This window comes from Cynoglossus semilaevis, chromosome 3 (genome assembly GCF_000523025.1).
Source record: "Cynoglossus semilaevis isolate Cse_v1.0 chromosome 3, Cse_v1.0, whole genome shotgun sequence".
Classification (NCBI taxonomy): Eukaryota; Metazoa; Chordata; class Actinopteri; order Pleuronectiformes; family Cynoglossidae; genus Cynoglossus; species Cynoglossus semilaevis.
Genome location: NC_024309.1, coordinates 10,288,534 through 10,312,067, shown reverse-complemented (window position 1 = coordinate 10,312,067; position 23,534 = coordinate 10,288,534). Strand labels below are relative to the sequence as shown.

The 23,534-nt window shown below is 45.7% G+C and overlaps 2 protein-coding genes and 1 non-coding gene across 3 annotated transcripts in view; 1 reads left to right on the top strand and 2 right to left on the bottom strand.

Moving 5' to 3' along the window:
• usf3 (upstream transcription factor family member 3) overlaps nt 1–2,676 on the top strand; it is a 9,134-nt gene extending 6,458 nt beyond the window's left edge. The window contains exon 7 of the mRNA XM_008307973.3: nt 368–2,676. Coding sequence (XP_008306195.1) covers nt 368–2,202 — 1,835 coding nt within the window. The 3' untranslated portion in view covers nt 2,203–2,676. The remainder of the gene's footprint in view (nt 1–367) is intronic.
• A 105-nt stretch (nt 2,677–2,781) lies between these two features.
• On the bottom strand, nt 2,782–2,854 carry trnav-uac (transfer RNA valine (anticodon UAC)). Its single transcript has one exon. It is a non-coding gene; the product is annotated as a tRNA-Val (tRNA).
• A 1,049-nt stretch (nt 2,855–3,903) lies between these two features.
• The window catches only part of boc (BOC cell adhesion associated, oncogene regulated), a 26,567-nt gene continuing 6,936 nt past the window's right edge, over nt 3,904–23,534 (bottom strand). The window contains exons 2-18 of the mRNA XM_008307980.3: nt 16,955–17,083; nt 16,229–16,501; nt 11,977–12,123; nt 10,852–10,995; nt 10,177–10,470; nt 9,087–9,359; nt 8,734–9,002; nt 8,448–8,613; nt 7,951–8,013; nt 7,477–7,686; nt 6,921–7,096; nt 6,579–6,801; nt 5,874–6,056; nt 5,557–5,768; nt 5,375–5,466; nt 5,100–5,254; nt 3,904–4,966 (exon numbers count right to left, since the gene is read on the bottom strand). Of these exons, the coding sequence (XP_008306202.1) occupies nt 4,794–4,966; nt 5,100–5,254; nt 5,375–5,466; nt 5,557–5,768; nt 5,874–6,056; nt 6,579–6,801; nt 6,921–7,096; nt 7,477–7,686; nt 7,951–8,013; nt 8,448–8,613; nt 8,734–9,002; nt 9,087–9,359; nt 10,177–10,470; nt 10,852–10,995; nt 11,977–12,123; nt 16,229–16,501; nt 16,955–17,066 (3,165 nt within the window). The 5' untranslated portion in view covers nt 17,067–17,083 and the 3' untranslated portion in view covers nt 3,904–4,793. The remainder of the gene's footprint in view (nt 4,967–5,099; nt 5,255–5,374; nt 5,467–5,556; nt 5,769–5,873; nt 6,057–6,578; nt 6,802–6,920; nt 7,097–7,476; nt 7,687–7,950; nt 8,014–8,447; nt 8,614–8,733; nt 9,003–9,086; nt 9,360–10,176; nt 10,471–10,851; nt 10,996–11,976; nt 12,124–16,228; nt 16,502–16,954; nt 17,084–23,534) is intronic.

Sequence of the window (23,534 nt, the reverse complement as noted above, 5' to 3'; positions counted from 1 at the left end):
TATATTTGTTCCCCGTTTGTTTGTTGCAATTTAATTTTATGATAATTATTTTAAGTTCTAAATCTCTTTAATGAATTAAAAAAAGATGATCTGTTCCTCATGACGAAGAGTAATCCAATTACTGATCAGTTATATTTTATGTGTATAATTTACGTGTCAAACTCAGGCCCGGGGGCCCCACGCGATCATATCAAATGTGTACTACAGTTGGCCCGCCAGTATTCAGGCCCTATGTACTGGCAGGATTTGTAGTTTAACAGTTTTATTTCATGTTTTAACATCATGACTATTATCATATTCTCCAGTGTCAGTTTCCAGCAGCTATTAGAAGAGATGTATTTTTAATGACAGCACACATGTGTCCTCCTCCACCCTCAGACTGGTCAGGACCACAGTGCTATGCAGAGAATGCTGAGCTCCAGAACCATGGAGCAGCAGCAGCAGCAGCAGCAGCAGCTCATCTCTCCTTCATCCAATCCAGTGTCACGATCCTCCGACCTGGCCTGCGCTCCTTCTCGCCAGGAACGCCACCGTGTTTCCAGTTACTCCGCCGAAGCGCTAATCGGTAAAAGCTCCACTAGTGGTGAACAGCAGCAGCGCATGGGCCTCCACCTTCAGCCTGGCCACAGCTCCACCCAGGAGCAGCCAGAACTCTGTGGATACCTGGAACCGTCACGAGGGAAGGCCGGCATCGCACACAACCCGCAGACCCGCCTGCCGGCCGATCATCAGGGTTCTGCTGATGTTCAGCGGGTCTCGGAGTGTCCACCCTTCAAGACTATGGGTGGGGGGGGTCATCAGCTCGGGGGCTTTGAGCCTCAGGTCGTACCAAAGGCAGTGCCTCCACCACAGAGGGGCCCTCAGGGGCAGCAGCAGGGTGGATTCAGGATGAACGTGGGCCCACCCACAGATGTCAGGAACCGTGGTGGTTACAGTGGAGCCCATTCTGGTGGAGCACAGGGGGGTTCAGTGGGACCCTCACTGTCCAGGGAACAGGAGGGCTGTCACCAGAGCTTCATGCAGAGCCTCCTGTCACCCCACCTGCCTGAACAGAACACCCACCAGCGGGCGGTGCAGTGCTGTCCACCGGTCAGCATGGAGTACAGCTGTGTGACTGGAAGCTCTGCGGCTGACATACAGGCCAAGGCCTCCAGCCCCAGTGTGCCTCAGACCCAGAAGGCTCCAGGTATGCGTCTGGGGGAGGGCAACAAAGGCCATATTTCTCAGGTTAGCACTAACATGCACGGAGGCCAAGGAATGCGGACAGGCCTGCCCCACCCGCCACCCCCACACAGCAGCTCGGAGCCAGGCCGGTCCTCCGCCCCCTCCAGACCACCGACCGCTGTCACCCAGCAATCTCGCCACCTGGCCCGTGACACTCAGTCCACCAAACTGAGACCTGGTGACCGGCCCCGGTCTGGTACGCTGAGACCAAGTAATCCCTTTGAATCGGAGGGCCACCTGCCCCTGCCCTCTGGAGGAGGGGTGCTGCTGGGCAGACCACAGTCTGGGGGAGAGGCGCGGCGCAGCACTATCGTTCGCTTTACGGCAGACAGCCCTCAGGTTCCCAGTGAAAACAACCTGGTTCCTGATCAACACTTGACACAGAACTTTGGCTTTCCTTTTATTCCCGACGGTGGAATGAATCCTCCTCCTCCCATCAACGCCAACTCCACGTTCATCCCTCCAGTCAGCCAGCCCAGCTCTTCCCGCACTCCCTCCCTCCTCCCTGTGGAGCCCCAGAACACTCTGCCCTCCTTCTACCCCTCCTACTCTCCAGCGGCCCACCCCAGCCTGCCCAGTGACGTCACCCTCCAATACTTTCCTAACCAAATGTTTACCAGCCCAAGTGCCGACAAAGGCAGCGCTCCTCCTCCGCCTCCGCTCAACAACCGCTTTGGCTCAATCCTCTCGCCGCCACGCCCTGTGGGTTTTGGTCAGGCTAGTTTCTCTTTACTCCCAGACATGCCCCCCATGCCAATCGCCAACTCTTCAGGAATCACACCTCACATTTCCAACTTCAGCTTCACCTCCCTGTTCCCCGAGATCGCCACTGGCATGCCCACCGACGGCTCGGCCATGCCCATGTCGCCCCTGCTGTCGCTCTCCAACACCTCATCTGCAGATTCGAGCAAGCAGCCCAATCGTCCTGCCCACAACATCAGCCACATACTAGGCCATGACGGCAGCTCGGCCGTGTGAGGAGAAACTCCTGCTGCTCATCCATCAGCTGCTCCTTTGGAGATTTGACTCTTTTTTTCTAGTGATGTTTCTCTTGTTTACATGTTACCCAATTTCAGTTCTATGTTCCTTTCTATGTTCCAGAATTTGATTTTTGTTTTTATGGAGAAAGAATGTATCTTTGTTTAAAACGGTTGGTCAAACTGACTGGTAGTAAAACAAAAATCAAATGTAGGTCTAGCACTTGAATTCAGTGTTTTGGGGTTTAATAAAAAAAAAATCTCAATCTGCACAATTACCTACTATTATAATTTACTAACTTATATCAGGTTGGACTGTACAGAATATTGTTTTATTTCTAATAACTATTTTGTAAATACTACTATACTGTTATTTCATAACTAAATTGCTAAATATATATGTATTTGTAAATACAAAATTAATTAATAAAGTTTATAAGGAGATCTTTGCAATTGCATATTGAGGAATTGTGTCTTTATGCACCCACACTTCACTAGGAGGCGCCAGAATCAATAATAAATAGGTTAAGGTTGAACGTAACCGACACCGCACTTGAAATTTTTTTTTTTTTGAAAATTATGGTTCCACTGGGGTTCGAACCCAGGACCTTCTGCGTGTAAAGCAGACGTGATAACCACTACACTATGGAACCGTGCTAAGAATGCTAATAGCTCTAATACTTTGACAACCCAGTTTCATAATATATGAGGCATCAGCGCTGTCCTACTACAAAGCAGGAGTTGAACCACAAACAATTCAGTTACAGAACGATTTTAAATAGTTACAAAAGTGAATAGAAATTAATCCGAGATTAACTAAACGCAGGACAAGACATTTGTGTAAAAAGTCTGCTTTAAAACGCACATTGGAAAATGCTTCATAAAATAAGTCGTTAGGTTGTAATTTAATATATCTTTCCTGATTATCTATCAATTGTTACAGCACAAACACAAAAATGTTCAACGTTCAAACAACTGGGCCGTCTTTACCGTTAATTCACTGTTTCTAAACGACCTTCGAGGCCGCCATAGACAGATTCAAGGCTAGAGGGCGCTATAGTACCACTAAGCGCTGCACCACCAGACTGAGGAACAGTTTTCTTTCTTTTTACTCCTAAACTGTCCAAGTGTATTAGAATAACACTGACGTGGGAGCGTGGTTATTTTTTCAGTGCAATGACAATATAGATATAATATTCCTAAATTTGTAGAACGTTAATTTAACTTCATTGATAACCCAAAAACATCAACATATTTCATAGCCATATGTAAACTTGATTGGCTGCTGATGAAACCAGCCGATGCTGATTCAACGGGTTATTAGAGTGACTCCAACGTCAACCTCATTAAAACTACTTATAAACAACAACATAAAAATGTGATTATTTGAAACAATTATTCTAATTCATTCGAGTTTGTTTATTGGTGCTGTAGCTGGAGGACTTCTTACCTGAACCACGTACTGCTGGACGGTCCAGATAGACACTGGAAGACGATGGTTTACCGGTGTCAATCACTTTAGACCACGCCCCCATTAGTCAAATGTAAAACACCTGATGCAAGAATTTTAATAATATTTTTAGCTCCAGATTGATGTAAATATTACTTAAAATATCTGATAACTTTTTAAATGATCTACATTTACTAAACATGGTGTTACCGTTGGCAAAAAAAATAAAATAAAACAAATAAAAACACTGCTCAATTTGATAAGCTTTTATTTACATGCAATAGTGCTCCAGCATGTGCAACCATAGAACAGCTGTACGACAAACCGAAGAGGGAGAGTGGACTCAGGAGCTCCTTCATTTTGATTGCAGAAGTAAAAAATAATCCACGGTAACACTTAACGCGCCGACCTGCGAGGGAGGAATAATACTGACGACACCTGTCACAGCGCCCTCACCCGGCTGACTTTTGGTAACCAGCAAAATGAGTAAACACAGAAGTGGTTGCAGTAGAAAGGTTCAGCTTATCCATGACTGAGTTTTTCAAAGACGTTTTCCAGAATCTCTCCCATTCAGTGACTTAGAAATACAACAACACATTTAAAAAAATAAATAACTATACAATATATATATATTTATATATATATATATATATTTATAATCTCTTGGACACTACAGAAACAGACGCACCTATGTTGCATACACATGTTAATAGTTATTTAATGATGATCAAGGCGTAGTTATACGTTTGTGTTACAGCTATACAAAACTGACTGATGTGTCCTGATGAGGCCACACAGAAACCAGGTCTCAATTTCAGATTCTGAGTGTTGGTGGGGGGTCAGTGGGGGGGGGTTCTACAGGAAGTGACCTAACAGGAAGTGCTGGACTGAGGGGAAAACCACTGATCATCTTCACATGAGGAAAAACAAGAGCAGGTCAGCACGAGAATTTTCCCCTTTATCTGTGACGTCAGTGAGCAGGCGAGGAGTGAATAAAAAGTATTTTCTGTTTTTTTTTCAATATGAAAATAACCTTATATACAGTCTAATCATACAATTATGTACAAAGGCATAAATATATAAATATCTGTGATACAAAAATAAATATATTCTCTAATTTTCTTTCTTTTTTCATGAGTCCCTTATGCATCTGTTGTGTTGTCTCTCCCTTCGTCCTCGGGGTTGGCTTCATTTGGGAGGATGTCCACTTCCTGTATCGTTGTGTCATGTGACTGCGGCGTGGTGGCTGTTGAGGACGAGGACGTGGTGAAAATCCCCTCGTCCTCTAGAGACAACAGAGGGAAAGACGCCAGCTCTGCAGAAAGAGGAGCAGGAAATAATTAATTCACGGTTTCACTTCGACACCTGATGATGTCATCAGTCGCCAGTGTTTGAGGAATAAAAAGTCAGTGGTTCAACCAGAATGATGTAAATAAAGGCCATCGTACTTTGCCTGATGTCGTCCTCCTCATCGTCTTTGTCCCCACAGGAGCTGCCGTCACCTCCGAGCTCCTGGGAGCTGAAGTGCTGCTGAGACGAGTGGAGGAGCTGCAGGGAGGAGTCGTCGGCAGGACAGCACGAGTCTTCATGGTGATCTGGTCCACTGGAGAAGATGGGGATAAAAGGTCACTTCATATTAAAGTGTTCCTGTTGTGTAGCAGACACACATTTATTCTAAATGTCTCGTTAACTAATCTATAATTGATGTGACTGAGATATGTACCTGGTGGAGTAGTGGTAGACTGAGGGCAGATGTCCATTGGACACTGTCTGTGGTAACAGGGTGTCACACTCCATGTCACAGTCCACTTCATTCTGTCCAACATAATACAGAAATTATTACTACAACGTCACAAACATTTTTTACGGACAAACAGAGAGAGCTGTGGGTTTTTATCCACGAACCTCCGGCAGCCGCGGCTGACAGTGTGTCGGATGATGAGGTTTCCCATTGGGAGTGTATTCTCCATTAACAGGGTAGACGCCATGAGACGCAGTCATGTGGCCGTCCATCGGGCAGTGGCCCACCAGGGCCAGTCCCTGAAGTGGGACCATGGTGTACTGGCATGAGGACATGGGCGGGGCCACAGTGGGGAAACACAGGTCGGACGTTTGCTCTGAAACAAACACAAAAGAGTTATCACACAAACACACACACACACACACACACAGACGTGACCTCCTGTGTGGGAGGGGCTTAGAATACATTCAGGGACACTCACTCTGTTTGGCCCAGGCTCTCCACAGGCAGAAAGGAACAAAGGTGGCGATGATGAAGACGAAGGTCACCACACTACCAACGATCAGGTACGGAATGTCACCGGGCCGAGGCACCAGTCCAGTCGGAACTTTCCGATCAAGATCTGGAGTCCGGGAAGGATCAGGTCTCTGAGGATGTGGACGAGCTGAGGAGACACAGAGGGTAGAAAAAAAAAAAAACTTTAACACAGGAGGATGGAGATTTAAAGGGGCAGTACACGGAAATGTTAAAAAAACACAACAATACTGTATGGATGACTACAGGAGAAGACAGGTAACCTTATCAAGTAGGCCCAGGAGGTGGCGGTAATGCAACACAAATGATGCCAGCAGACATTTAAACCAACAGATGATAACTGACAGAACCAAAATGCAGGGACAGTGTCATGCAGTTACAGCAGCTGCTGGTGTGGGGGCAGTATTGTTTCAAATGATTAGGAATGAAAAAAGAATGAGGAAGAATAACCTCCTTCAGCCACAAGTAATGCAATATTTAGTCATCTGACCAACAATCAATCATGTTCACCACCTCCTCAACGCTACAGGCACAACACAATTTCACTCCGTCACCTCCAGCTCCAGTGTGAAAGTGCCCTCAGATCATCTGAAGTGAGACAGTCGGTATAACATCTGCAGGCTTGTGCTTCATGTCTTAAAAATAGCCTCACCCTTGGTTTCCAGGATGACGACGTTCCCAAATTCACTCTCCCCTTTCTCGTTGAAGCTCTGCATCTTGATGTCGTAGGCGGTCTCGGGCTGCAGGTCAGTGATGGAGTGCCAGTATCTGTCTCCCTCCACCACATCCTTCTTATAGTCACTGTCATTGTCACTGTCTGTTGGCCGGTAGTAAATGTAGAAACCATAGATGGGTGTGTTGTTTACGGGAGTGTACTGTTGACAGAGAGCAGAGAAATCCATCATGAGATAATTACAGTGGACTTCAGAGACGCCGGTTCAGATGACAGCAGAGAAGGACAAACATTTTCCTTTTTCGTCTCGCAGACACTCACCGTCCACTTGAGAATGATGGTGGTCTCGTTGATGGCTTCGTTGTAGGTGATGTAGGGTCCGTCCACGGGGCGTTCGTGAGTCCGACCGCCCACAACGGTGTAGGCCTTTGAAGGAACACTGGGAGGACTGGAACCGATCACATTCACCGCCACCACACGAAACTTATAGGACGTACCTACAGGGAGACATAAGTGTTACTGATGTGTCCCGGGGGGCTGCGGGCTGAGCTGAGGGGAGCGCGCACACACCGAGTTGGCTGACTAATGATGTTTATTTTCACATTACTTTATGTTTTTCTTCTGAGAGTGAGTGTGGTGTTGATTGTAATTCAGCTGCAGCTCTGATTGATGGCTGCAATTACTGGGACGACTGTAACAACACTCATTACACTGATGAATTTATGGGCCGTGGGAATGTAATGATGCAGGACATCGTCTTTGTAATTATATAGAAGAGCGGCCTCCTCCCTCACGCCTCCACTCAGTCAGAGTAAACTGTTGTGTATAATGCACACTCCTTTTAGGAGCTTTTTTTTTTTTTTTCATGATGGCCGACCTTTCTCCAGGCCCGTGATCTCCACAGAGAGCCGCGACGGCGGGATGTTTTCCACCGCCGTCATCCAGTCCTCTCCGGCCTTCTTCACCTTCTTGTACTCCACCCGAAATGACTGGATGGGGAAGCCACGGTTACCGCGAGGAATCCAAGTCACGTATGAGGACGTCTCTGTTGCCGTGGAGACCGTGGGCTTGTCCGGAGCCTCGGGAGCTGCAAAGGAGGAGAAGCGGTGTCAGGCGGAGAACAACAACAGACAGACAATGGCGTTATGTAATTATAAAAAAAATAAAACACACACACACACACACACCACTTACTCAAAGCTCATCCTTCAGTGACAGAGAGGAAAGAGAAACTGAGAAAATGTTGGTTAGCAGGAGAAGGGTTAGCAGTTTCACTTATCACAGCAGGAGTTTATGTCATTGTTAGTCTTGTTAATTGGTCACAGGAGCACAGCAGCTACAGGGAACTCACCAGAGAGGCTGGGAGAAGGAACAGATGGAGTTTTGGGAGGATCGTGCCCTCCAACTTTCCGAACTGTGGAGTGAAGAACATCAACAATCTCTGTCAACAACTGTAGTCTGAGCCTATCCAGTCAGAGAAAGGCAAACAATATATAAACCCCCCATATATGAAGGTAAACACAGTGAAGGACAACTATAGACTGGACGTCAGGGTGAAGGTTTTACAACAATAATTGTAAACATGTTTGATTACAGCCTCTTTTAACAGATATTGATTCGTCTGGGACTACTTTAAGCTGTGGATGGATACATCAAAGTTGTAACGTGACTTTTCATAGCTGCAGGATTTTGTAGGTACACGTGGTTACGTAACGTTCGTAGCTGCAGGATTTTGTAGGTACACGTGTGTGAAACTTTAAATGTTCTTCCACAGTAAATGCTTATTATCATTATTAGTTCTTATTACGACTGATCCAGATTCTGATCGTGATTGCGACTGTGTCGTACATTTGCCGGTTCTGAAGGTCATCATGGCAGGTTGGCCCAAACCAGCACAGTTCTTAGCAGTCATCTCCACCTCATACAGGCTGTCGGGCTGCAACTTAGCCAGGGTCAGTTTATGGAGGGAGCCTGAAATTCTACTGGACTCCCACTCTGCAAGAGGGTCTCCAAACTGGAGCAGGGACAGAGAAGATGAACTGAGGATTAGAAATAGCCAGAAACTTCCTGTACAGCACATCAAGTTACTTTGGAAAGCTTTACATTTTTAACACATCTTGTGAATTGGGTTTACCTTTCGGTATTTGACCATGTACTCCAGAACTGGGGCTCCTTTCTCGTGCCGCGGCCTCCAGGTCAGTTCGTAATAGTCGGCCTTGCCCGTGCGTGGCTGACTGAGGATGACGGGAGCTTCTGCAGGAAGGATCTGTCCTGGCAGCTCAGAACAGTCCAGAGGTAACATGGCTCCTGTAGCTCCAGGTCTCACCGGAGGCTGCTCTTTTAGTACTTTATCTGGACTGAGTGGTCGATAAACGGAGGGTAACTTCCCTCTGGTGGAAATCCCTAAAAAACAGGATCAAGTAGTTGTAATGGTTTATAATCCCATGAGACAATGGCATTTCTGATGAATGATGAAAGAGAACTAACCTGTTGACACCATGATGAGACGAGTAGACGCCTGTGAGCTGCCCACGCCGTTCTCAGCCATGCACTGGTACAGTCCCTCGTCCTGAGGACCCACGTTGGAGACGCGCAGCATCCTGGACGTGAGGCGGTGGCGAGGTGACGGAGAAAGAGGCCGGGCGTTGTGGAGCCACATCACAGACGGGGCGGGTTTACCCCGGGCCTGGCAAATGATGCGAACATTATCTCCAAAAACGACCTCCTGCTGCTGTAGCTCCACGGTCACCTGAGGAGGCTCTGGAGGAGGCAGCAGAGAAAAGGAGTCAGGAGAGAGAAGCCCACTGTGGAGCAGACATTAGGTCTGTTCATATGGTGACATATATCATGTCAACATTTTTAAATAATGCTTCAAAGAAGTGTCATGATGTTTGATTAAGTGAAACCAAACAATTAAAAGTGAATTTAATTTTTCTCTCCAACTTATTGCCCATTAATCATTGTCATTCACTAACTCTGACAATGCCACATGTTTTTAGGATCTTGTGTGCGTGTCTACTTGACAACCGTGCCCCAGTGTGGTTATGACCAGGGGGCAGTGGGGTGGGGGTAAGATGGTGGTGGGGGTTTATGCAGAGTCAGGCCAGGTAGTTGATGGTTGGCTGCTTGTGAATAAGGGAAAAGACAGAGCTCATTTCAGCTTCAGCAGCTTTCTGGCTTTAATTAGAGCCAGCTGCAGGAGGCGGTGGGGGGGAGGGGGGGGCCCACAACACACACAGACACACAAGTTGATACACACCCAGAGAAAATCACTGAAAAAACAGTCATCCATAATTTTGCAATCAAGTTTTGCTGCAGAATAGAGAGCCCTGTCTCCACCACCTCTTTTCTAACACAACACCGCCCAGGCTCCTCACACAAACTCACACACAACAAACAATAAACAGTGCTGTCATTTGTGTCCACCCAAACAGGAGTCAGTCGAACTCATAAATCCCGTCATAACTCTTCGAACAAACTATGTTCACTGTGAAAGAGGGTCTTTACAAAACAAATCAGTTTTTATAAACACAAATTGGATAAACACACAAAAACAACTTGTTCATAGTTCACTTACCAAACACTTGTACGTCATACACCCCGGCCGCACCGCCGGAGGAGCCGATACCGTTGTCCGCGCGGCAGACATATGTCCCCGAGTCGCTCTCGCCAACTGCACCGATCAGGAGGTTGCTCAGCAGGGAGCGCGTGTTGTTCTGAAAACGCAGGTCCTGTCCATCTTTGGCCCATGTGACCAGTGGAGTCGGAATGCCACTGGCCACACACTCCAAAACCAGCCGCTGGCCTTTGGTCACGATGATGGAGCGGGATGCTGGTGGGTAAATGATGCGCGCTGCTTCAGAGGTGGAGCCTGGAAAAGATGAGGGCGGTCAAATCCCTGGAATCTTCTACTGGACTCTGTTTGTTGTGGTCAACATTAAACAATGACATCAATCCCAAAGTAGTCTAAGATTTTGTATGTTGTCACCTCAGACTGAATGTATTCTAGCACGACTGCAGTGAAAGCATCAAATAAACTGTGTGGAAAAATAAAAAAAAACTCCACACATGTGGAACACATGTTCCTAGGCAAGCATTTTGAAGCTCTTGAAGTGTCTTCTGATGTGGTTTCTCACTGAGGGAGTGGATAATATTTCAGAATGAACTCTGACACCTAATGGCTTTCAATCATATTCAAATCAACACTTCAAAATTCCGTCTCCACTCCTCTACGTCAGAGATGGTGACTTACGGCGGATGCGCAGGCGGTCGGCAGAGGAGGACGTTTTGACTTCCTGAGTGACGGGGTTGTAGGCAGCACATTTGTACGGTCCCTCGTCGTCTCTCGTGGCGTTGGCTATCTGCAGGTTCCCTGATGGCATGATGAGGTAGTTCCCTGCAGGACACAGCAGAAGTTTGAGTGGGTTTTCCGTACGTGACAAACATTAAAACAAAACACAAATCACAAACTGCTGAGGGCGCTGCCCAGTGCTCATAAGGCAGCCTTTCCATTTCAGCAAAAACTAAAATAAACAAACTGACAGGATGTGAAGCTGAGGCTAGGTGTGATTTGCAACCTGGGATAAAGGGTCTTCATAAAGACACTGAGCAGCTGAAACCAAATCTTTCACCACATGGTGGTTCCGAGAAAATTAATTTCTACTCACAAATCCACAGCCTACATTTTACTGCAATTGTTAACGAAACAAAAAAACTCCACCTCTTAGTTGTACGAAACAAAAAAACTCCACCTCTTAGTCGATGTCTGGGTTAACACAACAATCTAATCATTTCTTTCATGGCCTTATATGCATTCCCAGAACATTTAATCCATATTTGACTTTTTCACTATTGCAGCTCACTGGCCATCTCTTACAAAAACATAACCTTCTCGACTGAGGTAACAAAACAAAAGAGAAACCGCAGAGAAATCAGGTCCTTATTGTGAAACTCGTTGTAACAAGATTCCTACAGTTTGAGCTTTTCTCGTGCATGTCTGCACTGCCACCACTGGCCACAGGGAGGAGCCCGACAGTGACCATCAGCAGCCTGTGACTGCCTGTCAATGTGGTATTCATTTCCTCACAGATAAGCTGCAGATATCAGTACCTACAGCTTCCAGGCATCATCAGCATTCCAGACCCAAACCACTGGAGCTTTTCTTTGACTTCCAGACGACTTAGACGCAAATAGTTTGAAAAATAAACAGCTGCATTCCCATGTTTCAACATTACTGATAATCCCCTTATCACTGGATTTATAATGGGTCAGATAGCAGGATTATTGCATTCCTGTAAATTATCACGATAGTATGGGAATGAATGTGGAAAAAAAAGGGCAGAGAAAGAGAGCGTGGGTGTTTATAAGAGACTGGTACCTTTTGACGTCTCCAGCCACTCCTGCTTCACACTGTAGCGGACCTGAGCCTTGGGCTGGCTTTCAGGCAGGTGACACTCGATGACAGCCGTGTTGCCTTCATCCACCTCGATTTCCTGCTGGTCATCGGGCTCAAAGTCCCGCAGCTCTGGAAAAAACAAAAACAAAGGGATGTCAGCGAGGTCACAGCGCACGCAGGTTCAGTTTTGTACGAAAGAAAATAACATCAAAATTCTAACCAAATATGACCTTTGTAAAAACAATTGCTCTACACTGAGCCATTAATCACGCGAGGCATATTCCCACAACCTTGACTGTCTCCCATAAGACATTTGTTTCCCACAGATTGTCCCATCATGATAAAATTCCCTCGTCAGAAATCCACACAGGCTGTTTTTCCCCAGGATCACTCATTTCATCGTCACTGTGGATGAGTCTAAATCTTTAAGAGTGGAGTCTGTAACATGGGAGAAGGTGACGTTAATCCTCCCCAACATTATACTGGGACCGGAGCCAGTGGAGACTCTGTGGGAAACGGGGGAGTGAGATTACTGGGGCCATGTGCTGCGACTGTGTCCCACAGACACACAGTCTGCACAGAGCAGACACTCATCTGACCCCTGACCCCGTAAATCCCCACCTGAGCAGCCGGGAGGCCTGGCCGCAAGGTCAGAGGGGAGAGGTGTGCGTCCTATTGGGTTTCAGAGAACGATACCTAGTTTGGTTCAGAGGAGGCAACGACAAAACCCTGCCTTCAGGGAACCAGAGGGGGAAATAACTTGGTAGGGGACATGCTGCAATTTTATAGATTTGAGGCAGGATGAAAATAACAGGCCAGTGGAAAAGAACAGGGGGAAGGTGGGGGGGTGGAGAGTGGCCTAACAACTTGATGAAATTTGTCATGTTGCAGTCCAGCAGTGAAATGAAAGATAAATAAAACTTGTCGCGGAACATAATTAAACATCTACCAGCTTGTGTTGATTTATTCTCAACAAACACAGGCTCTCTTCATTCTTTCCAGAGGTGCTATAACTGCTGTGTTTTTCTTGGACGGGCCACACTCTGGCAGAATGAAGGACTAGGCTGCAGGTAAATACAGCGCAGCGAGCTAATGAGGCTTTGTGTGCAGCTTTTACTCAAATACTCACATTTATAGCAGTAAAATCAACTAGCAGTGTTGATATTACGGTGATTTACTTGTCCTGTGTTTTCATCAACAAATCAGATTCAAGGTCTTTCCACCTGAAATAACCAAATGTTCACACAGTAGGTACTTCGAGCCACGCAGAGGCGATGGACGGTCTCAGACTTGGACTTTGTGTTTTTTTTTTAATGTACTCTGACTCTGTCAGTTGGCTCCTCACAAATGCCCTGCAGTTGCAGCATGAAATAAACAAGTGGCATTGTTACAGTGGGTCGTGTACAGTGTCTTTTACTACCGACTCTCTCTTAAACTAAACATGGAGGGAAGGAATTTAAAGCAGCGCTTGAACAAAGACGGTTAAAATTTAAGACACAACCGCAAGTTTTCAACATTCATTTTCTTATAAATAAATATAAAAAGGAAACATAAATATAAATATAAAAGGGAAAAACCCCATGATGCAAAGTACTCATCTTTAAACGTCAACCAGTTAAACAGGCATGAGTAATAAGAGTAATAACCAGGAATTGTGGCTTTCTTCTGCTTACACAATTAAATCAGCGCTGATTGGACTCTGTTCCTGCCAGACTTCTTTGGTCTCATTGTAATTCCTTGACTAATAGACAAATACATTTTCCCATCATTTAGCCCCATGTACCTACTTATTATATTTCTTTTTTTTTTTGTTGCAGAAATTATTAGTCGACAAAATCAACAGCGTCTGACTCCAATGTTTAGTTAAGACAACAACAGTATCTGGTGACAATAGCGTCCACTGTGATTTACTCAAAGCTCTCTCTCTGTGAGACGCTGATTTGTTCACCAGGAGTCTTTAAACCTGTCGCTGCACATTCATCTGGACATCAAGTTTTAAACACTCTCAGACAGATGCACGTACACACACACACACTCACACACACACATTAACCTCCATCTCCGACTGTGTTTCAGCTCTTAGTCTGTAAGATGAGAATCCCAGCCAGGACATGTCAACTTAAGTAAGAGTCTGTGTAAGTGTGTGTGTGTGTGTGTGTGTGTGTGTTAAGGGAAAAGGGCCGTGTGGCGCTCCATTTGCTAAATCAATCAGGTGCTGTTTTTACAGCCAAACCCCTTCCCCTCCCCTCCATCCCCCTCCTGTCTCCCCCTCTCTTCCTATGTACCCTCCTTCATCCTTGGTCTGCCAAATCCCCCCATCACTCCACTGTCCCGCATTCTTCACAGGAACATCCCCCCATGTGTGCCTCTCAGGTGTATGTGCATACATTTATGTGTGTGTGTGTGTGTGTGTGTGTGTGTGTGTGTTACAGTGGTGGAGGATTGATGGTATTCATAAAGTGAAGCAGACCTCCCGCACCCGGGCTGTTTGGCAAAGCTGACTTAAATATGTCTAGAGAGAGACGGTGCATTCATCATCTTAATGTGTAGCAGCAGGAGGCCTGCGTTGTTGTGCGTCTGAATTACAACGTGTTTGTGCGGCGTTTTGTGCTGCGTTTCGACGCTGCGCAGCTACACGTCTATATTTTTCTGCAGCTCAAAGGGGGCGGGTGATTGTCTGCACAAGAATTCAAACCAGGAGCTTTCAAGTCATGCCAGAGGAGCACAGATGCTTCAGAGTCAGATAGCATGGAGTGTCTGGAATCAACTTCTTCTGATCACAAAAAAACATGTGCACGCAACTAAGAGGCCTTTAATGGAAAGGCAAGCACGTACTCCCTCCCCATGGAGCAATTCCTGAGGCGGTCTGGGGGTGGCCAAGGAGAGAGGGTTATTAAATTAGAAAGGGTTTTTTTTGGAGGGGGAGTCAGGGCGTCCAGGACAACGCCACGTGAGGTTATCTCAACACGATTCATCCTCTTTCTTGTACCATCGATAACTTTTAATCGCCTCAGTGCGTTCTTGTTCCACATGCGAGTGTAATCACAGCTTGACTTAATATCACTCTGTGAGGACGAGAGGGGAAAATAGCAAAACGACAGTGAACATAAAAGTTGGGGGGGAAAGTGAAAGATAATGACAGGAGGATCGGAGAGGAAGTGTGACAGGGTGAAGAGTGAAAAAATGTGTGAAGGAGGAGAAACATGTGTGTGAGTGTGTGAGTGTGTGTCATGTTGTAAAGAGAATGTGACATCCCATCCCTTCTTGCTGAGGATCTTGTCTTAACAGGCCTGAAACACTTCTAGTTCCTTCCAGCTATGGCAGCCTCATGCATCAAATCACATCACTACATGTAAAACAACTCAGTTAATAGAGCTGATTTTTTTTTTTTTTTAACCCAATAATGTGTTTTAGTCAGGCATACACCCATATCCCCTGTCCACCCCCACACATCTTCATCCAACCCTCTACTCAATTAGGGGCCATAATTTCTGCCAAGCCCTGCTGTCAGGGCCTGTGGAGAGGAATGTGGTGTTGTGGGGAGTAAAGGGGCCAGAGCAGTTAGGGGAGGGGGTGGGGGGAGAGGGGGCCGGCCCAGGCTGAGTTTTGGTCCCTTCTCACTGCCCCGGCCGGCCCTAGCCCCAGGGTCCCCTCCATTCCTCGAGCTCAGGTTACACAGCTTCAGGCCCCCTCCTGAGTCCCATGATGCATATCAAATATAACAACATGCACTCGGAGCAGGAAAACTATAAAAATGTCAGGACGGAGAATGATTCACTTTAGGTCCATTAGATCAATACGACACTGCTCCACCACAGCTGTTGCCTAATAAATACAGTCTGACTGTTATTAATCAATGATGTGCAACGGTTTCCCGTTGTAGCTGGAACTTTTTTGACTTTAGAAAACAATGTGAGATTCTATGATCTTGTGTATTTTTTCGTTCACCATGAAAATTGAGTAATTTTACAGTTATGTCAAGTTAGACTTAAAGGTTGAATGGAACTTGTTCACTAATTTAATGTCATCGTTCCACTATCATTAGATTTGCGTATGACAAGCACCAAAACAAACTCAAAGACTAAAACAAACACGTCAGCTCTAAGCAGGTTAGTAACTTAAATCATGGGTTTAGTCAATACAACAAAGTCATTGAACATCTTTTCTCTGACATACAGTGTCTAAGGTTGGCCAACGGGGTGTGTGTGTTTGTTGTCATTTGGTTTCTACTCACTGGCAGCTGTGACGTTAGCAGGAACACTGGCCAGGGCTCCAGCACTGGTGCTGGCCACACACTGGTACCTCCCCAGGGTCAGATTGGACAGCGAGGGGATGAAGAGGCCGCTGGGCCCCAGCACCACACCGAGGTCTCCATCCAACAACTCCTGGCCGTTATGTCGCCAGCTGATGTTGGCAGAGGAAGGGCGAGCGCTGCAGCGCAAGTTCACACTGCCCCCCAACTTCTGCACCACAGACACGGGCTCCTCAGTGAAGAAAGGGTCCTCATCTGAAGAAGGGATTCAAACAAGACAGTCGAATCAGAAGATGGTCAAATATTGGTTTCACATCACTGTGAAGTGATGTGAAAGCATTCATCAACATTCATCTTTGCTGTCCTGGACTAAAGGTTCAGTCACTGCAGCTCTAGTGTATACAGAGTGTCAGCACACACACACCACCTAGTACTTCAGATATATTTTTAAAAATCTGCTGTTGCTGCTGACAGACACATAAAACACTTCCCTGCCTGTGAGCCACAGGGTTTTTTTCCTGGCAGAGTTAACACTGTACCAGGTGTCTGGAAAAAAACTAATGTAAAGACATTAGTTGTACTTTTTTTCCCAATAGTACATCCCTACTTAAGTTTTATATACATGTTTTTAAAGCAATTGCATGGCTAATGTTGGGCAATAAGGTATAAAAAGGGTATACAGTACATATTTCTTTTGCTTTAACTTACCAGTTATCGAGGCGCTGCTCTGTAGGCAGCATAGGAGTACTGCGCCCAGAGCACACAACACTGGAGCCCTTTTCTTTTTTGTCCACTGAGTCCAGTCTCTCTTTCCAGACATCTTCCATACACTACCCCCTGAAACACAGAAAACACACACAGAGGGGACGAGGTCAGGATGATTTATAACTCACTGTTCACTCACAACAAACAGCGGGATCCATTTTCTACTGACTCCGACACAAGAGCAGCACACAGTTAAAAACAACGCCAAAATAATTAAACTGTTAAGCAGACAATTTTTGAAAGCAGCGCCAGTCTGAAATTTTACTGGGACTCATCCACGTACACAACTATGCCTCCATTAGGGAAACACAACCCAGGCCAGGACGCTGCACTCAGCAGCTCTCACAGGAGCCAAACTCCATAGACAAACAGAGCCTTTCTTTTCTATCAGCCCCCATCCCAACGCTGACCCCATCTCCTCCGCCTGTACCCGCACCCATCCAGCCTGCATTCATCAAAGGGGCGCCCTTATTCTGCGTTCCGCAACCTGACCCCTCCACCTTCCCGCTCAGGTGTAACTGATACAGGTAGAGGGTCCAGGAGGAGGAGGGTGGGGCGGGAAGGGTGGAAGGGTTGAAAACACACGGGCTGGTTTAAAGAGTCAGGACAAAGAGAAGCTAATGAGACACAAGGACAGGAGATGGAGAGTGGGTGTGGGTGAAGGAGTGGTGGGCTCAACGACACCTCAGCATTGTATCTATTAGAAGGAAAATGTAAATTATGCTCAGTCTATTAACAGTTTATACACAGAGAAGATTTTCTCGCTCCTCGTCGATTGCTGCCAAGTTTCCTGAATTCTTTCCTGTCAGGTTAAACTAACAACTTCCCGTGAGATTCAGGAGGGTGGTCCAGCAGAACTGAACCTCCCTCTCTCCCCCCTCTCATACATACTGTACATACATACAGTAGTAAACAGAAATGCACACATACACGTAAGCGCGGGCCAATCTACTGTTTCTCCACAGTAAAAATTGGAACAGCACAAAACTTTCTCATACATTTTTGTCTGTTCTTTTTGTGGCAAGGCCATGATTAATGAAGCCCAGAGGCAGGGGACTACACATACACCACAAACACAACACACACACACGCATACACGCACGAGGGGCCAAAGCAGGACAGCCAGAGAATGGAAACTCTTACTCCACCTCCATCAACTAATGGCAGCAGTTTCGCTGCCTGGCACATACGTTGACAGCGAACAAAGCAACGCGCTGATGGAAAAGCAGCTGTTATATACAAACTGACACACTGGCCACACATCACTCTGCTGGATTTTACTTTAACACCGAGCTGAATACATTTTATACAGAGGAAAGACTAACAAACATCTAAACCTGAGGAGAATATCCGTAACGACGTATTAATTAACCAGCTACGGATACAAAATCTACAAAGACGCTGCAGGTGTGTATTACAACGTTATAATATAAACAATATCAAACCCAACAGTAGCCGTTTTAACACTGAACATACGGAGCAGCATTAGCGTTTATTTAGAAACTCATTGCTGTCACCTAGCTGATCCGAGTCCAATATTGAACCACGTCTCAGCGCTGCTTTGATGAACGGATTCACTGTGTGTCCCAGCTGGTCACTTTATGCTCTTTATGCTCAGTTTATTCTGCAATTCAAGAGCCTATTTAACTTTAAAACAGCGTCCTGGCGCTGGACACAAAGCTGATGAGAGCTGCAACTGAATCTGGACCAGAGGAAAAAAATAGTGACCAAAACACTGCCAAGAGTTGAGGGGAAAAGCAATTGTGGCTTCCTGACCACAAGTGACCTCTTTCACACACAAGCAGCTATGTGGCCATTTATATAAAATATGCTGCAGCCACTTTTAGCTACAAAAACTGTGGGATCTTTGTCACAATCTTTGAAAATCCAGAGATTTGTTGCTTTTCTCTGTTAAATAACTGCAGCATGTTATTTGTTTACTTTTGCTATGTCATTGAAGAGTAAAAAAAAAGGTACATTTCTGCTGATATTTCAAATATTTTAACGCAAAAAAAAAAGCACAGTTGCAGAGCTGTGTACATGACTGGTCTGCTCAAAGTGGCCCATCAGTAGCGGGCTAACTCAGTCAACAAACAGGAAGCTACTGTGGGATGAGGAGTGAGCATAGGTGAAGGCCTGTGGCTTCTGTGGCCCGCGGCTGTATGGACACAACCCCGGGACAGCTGCCCATAAAGGACACACTCATACGTATCGAGCACCTGTCCGGGCTGTGGGAGTCACTAACCACACCAAACAGCCTGCCCACTGGGCATGGACGCACAGCGAGAAATGCTAGCTCAGCCGTGACACGTCTCATCTGTACGGTTTGTGTCTGTTTTATTACAAAATTAAAGCAGAGACAGAAATGGAGTTGGGGTTTTTTTTTTGTAAGAGGCAGCACGAGGGAAACACTCATACATCACCTCCATGAACAAAAGTATAACCATACTCCTCTGAGTCTGTCAGTCAGATTCATTAATCAGCCAGGTTCTGTGTTTGCTTAACAGATACCATGGCGTAAGATGAAAAGTTGGCCTGACATCTGTGCTCAGCTTTTTCCATCCATCCCAGAAAGGTCAGAAGCAGAGAGACAGAGGAGCCTCCTCCACATCGGGGCGACTGATAAAAACCAGAGCATAAACACAGACAGCTCCTCTAAATTAAGAGCAGAGGAGTTGTGCAAGTGTGCGTGTGAGTTTTGTTCCCTACCAGCAACGGAGAGCAGTGCACGGCTAACACTTGCAGCTTTGTGGTATTAAAGCATTTTTCAGTGACAGCGCTATGATGAGTGCTGTGTGAAATCTTCAGAAACCTGTCAGTTCCACAGCACAAGTATGATTACTGTTTGCAGAACTATTTCAGCATTCATGCAAAAGTACTGAGACTTGAATGCAGCCAGACTCCCTAAAGACTTGACTTGAGAGACAGGGAGACATTAAAAAACAGGCCTTTTTTTATTTTGATGTTTATTTCATCAATATTTTTATTTATTTTTAATTCGGTAAGAATGTGTTCTTTGTGTTTATTTCATCAATTTTTTTTTTTAATTCGGTAAGAATGTGTTCTTTGGCCCAAAACCTCAGGGCAATGTTTTACCCATCCTTGGGCTGCTAAGGAACAGATTTAAGTTGATAAATACACATCATATACATCTCACTAAAAACATTAACATGTGTAGTTTGAAGACAAATTAAATAATTCAAAACTAATGGCATGTCGAACTGGAACAAAACAGCTTGGCTTTAGATGGAAATTATTAAAAATAATAAATTCCTTCTGCATAACAAGACCCAAAAATAGTTTATTGTATAATATATCTACAAAGGAGCTCAGGCAAAATGGAATCAGTTTCTCACTGACTTTTGTTACAAGAAAAGAAAAATCAGACGATCTGGTATGTTGGGAAATCTTAGCGTCTGCACAGCCTTGCACATGCTGTACTAATTCACTAGTAGCATGTTGTCAATTACATTTTTGGTGCCACATAAATTCCTTCAAACACGCTATCCTTTACATTCAAACAGTTCCAATGCAGTGAGTAACGCACGCTTTAATTTGGGGCCAAATAAGTTCACGGAGGCTGAAGTCAGGATTACGAATCTGTATTGTTGGAAGGAGAACGCAGTACAATGGTCAACGGCTTTGTCACTTTAATGGTCAGCACTCACAGACCTGAGAGCATCTCAAATTGTATTTCTACTTGTGAAAACTCGACCCTCCCCTCCTGAACTCAATCTTGTTTTGAATGACCGTTGACTTGAATTGGTGCCAGTTCAATAGGCTTAAACACTGCAAATGTCCGCAGGTGTCCGTGAGTGAATTCATGTGCGACATCTGTGGTATACTGTAAACACGCTGTGGAGAATGCAGAGAGAAGGTTTTTGAGGGAAGTGTGCAGACATGGATCATGGGTGTAGGTATCCGAGTGCCTTATATGTCGCTGTGCTGGAGAGTCACTTGACAGAAGTTCATTGTGAGCGTGCTAAGTAAAGACACCGGGGCCCCTGTTCTCCCGGACCACTGCCGGTCCCATTGTCCTCTTGCCTCCAAGGATAAATTCATTTTGACAACCCTGCTAATTGGATAAAACCAGACTGGAGCCTCCTCCCTGAGCTCTCACATTCCATCTGCTTTCTGGCATGGAGAGAGGACACATAGAGGAGGGGAGGAGGTGGAAGTGTAGCAGGATAGTAACTCCTTCTGAGGAGTTGAGCTGTTGAATATTTATCGCCTCCCCAAACTCCCCTCCTTCCCCAGTTTTACGTCTTTTTACACCCCGTGCCCCCTCCTTCTCCTCCTCCTCCTCACCATCGAGGTTCTCCAAACACCACAAAGCCCCCCTTTAGATAAACACATGCAGTGTCAAGTGTGAGGAGTGCCGGGGGTTCAACTGCCCTGCTCAAGCCCGCGGTCCACAATGCCATTCTGCATAGCTGCCATGCGGGAGGCCGGTTGCCCCTGGCGACACTAACAGGCAGAACGCACCTTAATAGAGTGGAGAGTCATTGTAAAGCAGTGAGCCGGTGCACGGACAAAGACCCCGTGGACCCTAGTAGAAAGGGGAGACGCTGCTCTGAAGGGCCCGGGGAAGAGCTGATGGGCCTTACTCAATGACCAAAAAGAAGAGAAGGGGGGGGGGGCTCAATGACCAAGAGGTTTGAGAGTAATACGTGGAGAGTTTGAGGAGGCGGGGAATGATAGGAGATGGGTGAAGGGGGTTTATGGTAGAGGTTGGAGGGGGTGAGGAAAGAGAGGTTGGCTGAGAAAGCAGAGCAGCGACTCTAACTAATAGAGAGGATGTCAACTGGCAGGCGAGCAGGAGGAGAGAGCAGGGCCTCGTCAATGAGAGGGTGTGTTTGAGAGAGCGTGTGGAAGAGTGTCACTGAATGTCCCAACATATTTTCCCCTCACTCCTCAATCTGTTTGCTGGCCTCTCGCTCTGGCCCGGGTTGGAGCCGAGTGGCGGAGGATGAGGAGGGTCCACATATTGCTTAACAAACCATGAACACGGCCGGTTTACCATCCAGCAGAAAAAAGAGCAGCAACAAAGCAACACCATGTTCATATAGTCTAAATAAGGGCCTCATTCAAGAATAATTAACCTGTCTTTTATCTCAGAGCATTTGGTCAAAAAGCTTTTAGAAACTAGTAAAAGTGGATTGAACCACAAATACTTGTAGGTTGGCTGAGAATTTTTTTTTTTATCGAATTTTTTTTTTTGTTGTTTTTTTTTTTTTGCAACTTTATGCGTCTTATTGACCAAAATAATTTGGATTTCTCATGGGTAAACAGCACTAAATGAAACCCCACAGAAACCAATGTTACCTGCAGACATACGTAACAGTAAGTAGTTAACTGTTATATCACATTTTCCATGGTTTTCAGACAATGTCGGACATTATTTCCTCAGTAAGCCAGAGACTACGCAAGCTCCTCTGTTTCAAATGAAACAGGCCAAAACCTGGCAAAGAATTATGCCCCAAGCCATTTCTATTCATCGTTCTCTCAGGTCGCCCTGAGCAGGAGTTCTTAAAACCTTTTTGGAGACTTATCTTGGCATGAAAGTTGTGCCAAACAGGTGGAAAGAGGGCCAGCTTAAATCCTCCACTCCAGAAATCACCAGTTCTCAGGCTATAACATAACACATCAAAAGCCGATAAGCATCCCTAACAAGGCTGAGTGTTCACACGCTTGACGAAGTTTTAATGAGCTATAGGCCGATCCAAGCCCTTCTCCACCCCCCCACCCCTCAGCCCCCCACACACTGACCCTAACAAACTACAGAGATTAATGAGGGGAATCTGGAAAGACCCAGAAGAAGGGAGTTCTGATCAATTAGGCACTGCGGCATTTGCATAATTTAGATAAGGTAGCTGAATTAACCATAGAGAGCTAATTATGGTGTCGTGATGAACATTCACACCCACATTCTTTTGACTGGTGTGGGATGCCAGTTTGCCCAGCAGGGCCATGGGAACAGGGTGGAGTGATTGGTGTTTAGACGGATGGATGGATGCATGGAGAAATATGAATGGTTTAAAAATACTTGAAAAAAAAAAGGGTAAAAGAGATGGAAATGAGGGTGTCGCTTCTTCTGAAAAACCAAGTTAAAGCAAAATTTAGATTTTTTTTTTTTACATGTCCTCTTAAAACGCGGATGTCTTCCCAGCATCTGCTTGAATGCAAACTAAAAAATGTGTCAAGTCTGCAAGCAACACTGCCCCAAATATGCATGTTTTAGATTTGTCCAAAAGTCTACTTTACAAGATGGAGTCTGAAGCTTTCAAGTAACATTTAATGATGTTTGTGTTTAATAAGTATCTGTAAAAAAAGCAGATCACAGGGTGGACACTTGTCAACAGGTCTGTACAGAGGTGTTTACACTGGGTGGCCAAGTGACATGTACACTGTGTACATTAAGTGAGCAAAAGAGTGGGAGCAGGAGCAGCAGCAGCAGTAGTAGCAGCAGCCGCAGCAGCAGCAGCAGCACCAGGGAGGTGTGCTACAAGCACTCCCGATCGAT